Raw genomic sequence first — 6,000 nt, 5'->3', positions numbered from 1 at the left:
TCTGAGCTCGTGTCGAAAGCTGCACCTGCTTTGCGTCCCTACCAGGAAGGGGTGCTTGTGTGGGAGGGAAGGAGGAGGTTCGGCGCCCCCGAATCCGGAGAAAGCAGCCCGCCCGCCCCCTCACCCGGCAGCCAGCTCAGCGCACCCGAGAGCTGAGCCCGAGAAACCGGCCTCTGACTGTGCTGGCGTGGCGCTTGCCAAAATATGCCCCTTGCATCTCAATTTCCCCCGGCCATTTCTCTCGCACGCACAGCTCGCCCGGGGCCACCTCGGCTCTCCAGCGCAGCCCTTTCGATCCTTGTTTCTTCCTTCCCCGATCCATGCCTGCTCAAGGCCGAATGGAAACCCACCTCCAAGAAAGCGCAGCGGGCACGGGGGGCACCTAGCGTGCCATGTCCCGCAGTCCCCTCCCAGCCAAGACCAGCGCCCCAGACTCTAGATTACGGAAATGAGTGTCATTCAGACCAAGGACTGCGCGTCTGCGGTCCCGGTCCCTGGCTCTGGGTGCTTCTCTGGGGTGTCTGTGCGCTCCGGCACCCCCCGTCGCTGTCCGTGAGCCTGCGCCCCCCACCCACCCAGGCTTGGGAGCGCCCCCCACCTAAGGCTTGGGAGCACTCCCCAATCACCTCCGCCACGTTCATTTCACTTCCTACCGCGGTCCGGATTGCAGCAAAACCGGGTAGCGCGAGGGCCAAAAAGTGGAAAGGAGAGCGCCTTTCCGTGTCGCGCAGCCAGCTCGCCAACTCTCCCTCCCCAGCCCCGACCCTCGCAATCTCAACTGCAACTTTTTCCCTTCGGTCTCGGTTTCTCCCGGGCTGCGGCTAGCGGGCGCCGCGCTGCGAGGCGTGGAGCGGGCGGGCTGCCGCGAGGCTGCGGGTGGCGGTGCCGGCTACAGCCGCGAGCCGGCGAGTGGGTGGCTGGGTGGGTGGGGAGGAGGGAGAGGACGGGCGGGGAGAGAGACGGGTGTGGGGAGGGGAGGGAGGGGGAGATTCCGCTCTCCTGCCGCTCCCAGCCCGGGCGGGGGGCGGGGGGCGGGGGGAGGAGGCCGCGACGAGGGAGGGGAGGAGGGAGGGAGGAAGGGAGGGAGGGAGCCGAGGAAGACGCTCCGATAACCCGTGCGTTTCGTAAGGCTCGGAGCACTTGTACATTTCTGCAGCCGCGCGGCGAGCCATTCGCGGCGGCTGCTGCAGCTCCTACTGCATCTTCCTTCTCCTCCTTCCCTCGGGCTCCGGGTGTGTGTATGTGTGAGAGTGTGTGAATGTGTGTGTTTTGCAGGTGTGTGGTGTGTCCGTTTTAATTCTGCCCAGTAGGTGGGACTTGGTGACTTTAGCACCATTTTTTCCTTTTCCTTTTTTTTTTTTTTTTTTTTTTTCTGCCTCCCCACCGTCTGTTGCAACCCTGCAAAGTCTTGGAGTCGGAGAGCGCGCCTCGCTTCCAGAGCCCCCGGACCCGGCGAGTCAGCGATCGCCGAGCCGGCCACCATGCCCGGCAGACCGCGCCACTAGGCGCTCCTCGCGGCTCCCACCCGGCGGCGGCGGCGGCGGCGGCGGCGGCCGCGATGGTTTCAGACGCTGAAGGATTTTGCATCTGATCGCTCGGCGTTTCAAAGGCAGAGGCCCCCCCTCCCCCTTCCCCCCTCCCTCGCCGTCTTTGTTTCCTTCCCCCCCTGCTCTCCCCACTCCCCCCACCCCACCCCCCTCTCCTCTCCTCCTCCTCTTTTTTAGAAGCAGCGATCGGAGATGGATGTCTCTCTTTGCCCAGCCAAGTGTAGTTTCTGGCGGATTTTCTTGCTGGGAAGCGTCTGGCTGGACTATGTGGGCTCCGTGCTGGCTTGCCCTGCAAATTGTGTCTGCAGCAAGACTGAGATCAATTGCCGGCGGCCGGACGATGGGAACCTCTTTCCCCTCCTGGAAGGGCAGGATTCAGGGAACAGCAATGGGAACGCCAGCATCAACATCACGGACATCTCAAGGAATATCACTTCCATGTAAGTCAGGCGGCCGCTCCCCAGCCTGCCTCCTCCGCGCTCCGCGTCTCCCTCCTGCCCGCCCGCGGCCGGGAGCCGGCCCTCCGCCCGCCCCAGCTCGCCGCCGCCCGCCGCCCGCTGGGCGCGCGTCAGGCTCGCTCTAGCTCGGGAGATGCTCTCGGGCTGCGCATTCCAGGTGACTCTGGCCCTGGCGAGGCGCGATCCGGCGATGCCTGTGTGTGCCTCTCCCCGGAGAGGACCCCGGCTGCCGAGGGCACGCGGGGCCCAGCTCCCGCCCGCCCCCCAACCAGCTGCTGGCTCGTTTCGACGGTGCACATTGTTTTTTTTTTTTTTTTTTTTTTTTTTTTGCTCCCCACTAAATAGCAACAGTTTGGCCACGCTCAAGTGGAATAAAGTAGACGAGGTTCGATTCTTTGGCAGAGGCGGCAGCAGCGGTGGCGGCGGCGGCGGCGCTTAGCCGGCAGGGAAGGTGACAGATAGGGACTGCTCGCGATCCAGCCGAGGTGTTTAACTATTTCCATTTGGAAACAGCAAAACATGCTGACAAGTAAACAAGTTGGGAGCTGGCTGCTCGCGGGGAGACTTTGGACGTGTGGAGGCCGTCATGGACGCCTACCTCTTCCCTTCCCCTCCTGCAGCCCGCCCTCTCCAGCCCCATTTTGGGCATTTCCGAGACACCCCCTTTGCCACCCTCATCTGCATCTGGGCGCCTACAGATCCCTTCCCAGTTTGGGCTTTGATAACTGCTCCGGATAATTCCGAGTCAGGATGGCGCAGGGAGAGGAGAGGGCCTGTGTTTTGAGGAGAGGGGTTTCTTGTGTGATCGTGCGGATCGGTTCATTTGGAACATTCAACTCTGGCTGGCTTTTGCTTGGTTCTGCCCCGTCCGAGGGAGACCAGTGGTGGCCTGCTCTTTTCTCCTTGCTATTTTTCTTTGGTGGGGATGGCAGCAGAAGCAAAGGAGAGGACAGATCGAGGGCTGGGGACCGGAGAGTCTGCTCCTCTTTTCTTTCGTTGACCTCGGCCAGGTGACCCCCTCCTAACCTACCACCCTGGAGAAGGGTGTGGACTATACTGGAATTGCTCAGAGGATAATTCTCGCCTCTTTTCCTCCAAGGCTTCCAGCCTTTGGGGACCCCCAGCAATGGGTAGGCAGCTCAGAAGGGTTTGTGCTGAGGTCCTGGCCAACGTCTGGAGGAAGGCGTTTTGGGTGGCTCTTTACTCCTTCCACGGACTTAAGGGGGCCGGACCTGCCTTTGGTGCTGCTCTGGGAGCACCTCCCCTTGCTTCAGCCCAGGGCCATGGGGCTGCATAGCCTGGAGGAATTGCAGTCCTGCTCTCTGGAAAGCCCACCAGCCCTCTCGTCTTAATGGAGCCTCTGCTTGCGTTCTCACAGCTGACAGTTTGAGGGAAATGGATAGCCCAGGAGATGTCTCTGACTCCTGGCCCAGGAGACAAGCTTGACCCATATCTCAGCTTTGCTGTTCACCCCCTCACCCCCTTCAACCCGGCCAGAGATGACAAGACAAACAGCCAAGGGGTGGGGGTCAGCAGGGAGGGCAGGAGAAACAGGACAGACCCAACTGTGCCTCTGCCCCACTGCAGGCCACAGGCTTCCAGCATTCCCAAGGATGTAGGGAGAAGGGTTCAGAGTGAGACTGTTAGGGAAACTCAGACTTGGAAGTGCATTACTGGGGCTGTGTGTGTGTAGGGGGTGGATGTGGGGGAGTGGGCTGGTGGTGAAGGTGGGAGCTGAGCGGCCAGTCTTGGTGCTCAGAAGCCTGACCTAGAGATTGCCCGGGGTGGGCCAAGGGTTGGAAGAAGGGGCCCCTGGTACCCAGCCTGGGTCTCTGGGAATAGGTGAGCTGCATCCAGTGTGCTGCTCCAAGGATGTGTCTGTCTGTAGAAAGCCAGTGGGAGGCAGGGATGGTCACAATCACGTAGGCTCTTTATAGCCACACAGAGGTGTTGCTCCTCTGAAAATGATGCTCAGGGAAGCAGTTTCATAGGGAAGAGTTGGGTTAGCCTTTCCAGGCTGCCAGAAAGGTCTGTGATGGGAGGGGACTGGGGTGGCCTCTTGCCCTCTTTGGCACTGGAGGGCCTCAGGAGGGCGTCTGGGAGGATAGTGAGCAGGGAATGTATCTGGAGCCCCTCTGTGTGTGTCCCCATTCTTGTTTCAGGACTTGGATTCTGAGAGGCCATCAGGACTCCTTTCTCTAAATCCACCCAACACCAAAGAACAAGGGAACTGGATTCCCACAGGAGCTATGCCAGTGGCAGGTGGGGGAGGGTCAGAGGTCATGGGTCGAATGACCTCTCCTTGCCCCATCTTCTCCCCAGTGCCCTGTTATATCTATGGCTGGTATTGACTGAGCTCGAGAAGGGCCCAGATTTCCACTCTAGAGCCAGAGGGCTGGAGAGAGGGCAGGGAGTCACGCTCACCCCGGGAAGTCAGCATCCCCATCCCTATTTGACTTCTGAGGAAATGGAGGCTTGGGGTGGTAAGGTCACTTTCCCCAGGCACACAACCCCAACAGGGACCCCCACTGTGTGGGGCTGCATATGGAGCAGGCTGGAAGAAGGATGTGCCGGCAGAGAGAAGCACCCTCGGCTGGGGTCGGTTCTTGTTTTAGTATGGCTTGGGAAGAGGGCTTCAGTTGAAGCCCGTGCCTTGCTGGAGAGTTGTTCTTCAGATTTCTGATGTTACCAAGGAAATGGGACCAAGAGGTCCCCCAGCTTCCCATTGGCCTGAAGCTCTTGATGCTGGTGGATGCCCCAGGTTATAGCTTTGGGCACACTCTGGGTAGAAGATGCTGAGGCCTCCACAGTTTCACCCTCTTGTTCTTCGGGCTGTAATGTTTCGAGGTCCTTCCTTCAAGTGCTGAACTGATTGCACGTGAGTTTCCAGAGGGACAAGAGGTTTCTCTGTGGTTCTGCTTCTCAGGGATGGTGTGTGGAGTGATTCCTGTGTGGCCATCCAAGGAAGCTGGCTGGGAACTGCCTCTGATGGGGGAGGCCATCTCCCCATTCGGCTGCCCTGTTTGTATCTGGAGGAAATCAGTTGCAAGGCATCAGAGCAGAAGTGTGGGTCTCACCTCCACCCCTCCCAGAGTCACGCTGCTCCAAAAGGCCCTCCCTTTTGGCCCCTTTCTGCCCAGAAGGCCAATCCCTTTGCCTTTGCAGTTGTTGATGCACAGGAACCTCATGGAGCCTGAAAGGGTCCATGCGCAGCCACGCCCAACCAGGCTGTGACGTCACAAAGGCAGGAGGGTGGTGGCCATGGTGGACTGTCTGGGCCGCTTTGCTAGGCTAGGCCTACCTGGGGCTGGGTTGGAATGGTATGGTCTTTAGCTGTTAGAAAGATGAAGCAGGAGAGGATGGCGTGGCTGGACCAGGTATGCTTGGGGCTGGCTACCTCGGCTTGCAAAGACCATGGGCTCTTAGCCGGGACTCTGAGTCGCCATCTGGGTCTCACTCTGAGCCACCACAGGGTCCCTGGCATTTGGCAGCTCTCTGGTCCCTTCATTTCCATGGCCCTCCCTGAAGGCCCTCTTCTGGCTGGCTGAAGGATCATTCGGGGCTTTGGCCGTTGGCTCCTGAGTCTCATTCTTTCTAAGGATCAAGGGGAGACCCAGCCTTGACAATGACCCGGCAGGGTATGAGCCAGGCCCCAAAGGCATCATGGGGCTCACTCTCGGTAGGCACATTGAGGTGCTCAGAGCCCCAGGATTAGGACTAGGTCTGAGAGAGGTGGGCAGAAATGTGAGGGGCTGTTGACATGAGATTTGGAAGCAGGAGTAGTTACAGCCCCAGAGAAAGATACTTCCAGGATCAAACCTGGGGACCTTGGTCTCCTGAGGCCCTGGGGTTTTCACCGCGAGAGAGGCTATTGGTGGCTCCAGAGCCAAGATCCCCTGCCCCAGGAAGCCCAGCAGGTCAAGCTTCTGTCATACACCCTGGGGCCAAGGGCATCTGCTCTGCAGCTCCATTGGACCTGAGGCCATGACAGCTTT

General features: G+C 59.9%; 1 protein-coding gene across 6 annotated transcripts in view; it reads left to right on the top strand.

Moving 5' to 3' along the window:
- The first annotated feature begins 644 nt into the window (after positions 1-644).
- The window catches only part of NTRK3 (neurotrophic receptor tyrosine kinase 3), a 382,386-nt gene continuing 377,030 nt past the window's right edge, over positions 645-6,000 (top strand). For 2 of the 6 annotated variants that reach the window (XM_030814963.1, XM_030814966.1), the window contains exon 1: positions 645-1,987. In XM_030814963.1, coding sequence (XP_030670823.1) covers positions 1,740-1,987 — 248 coding nt within the window. In that variant the 5' untranslated portion in view covers positions 645-1,739. The remainder of the gene's footprint in view (positions 1,988-6,000) is intronic. The other 4 variants (XM_030814962.1, XM_030814961.1, XM_030814965.1 and 1 more) reach the window with 4 other exon arrangements.

Source organism: Nomascus leucogenys, chromosome 6, assembly GCF_006542625.1.
Source record: "Nomascus leucogenys isolate Asia chromosome 6, Asia_NLE_v1, whole genome shotgun sequence".
Lineage (NCBI taxonomy): Eukaryota > Metazoa > Chordata > Mammalia > Primates > Hylobatidae > Nomascus > Nomascus leucogenys.
Note: the sequence above shows the minus strand (reverse complement) of the source record. Positions and strands in the feature narration are given on the sequence as shown.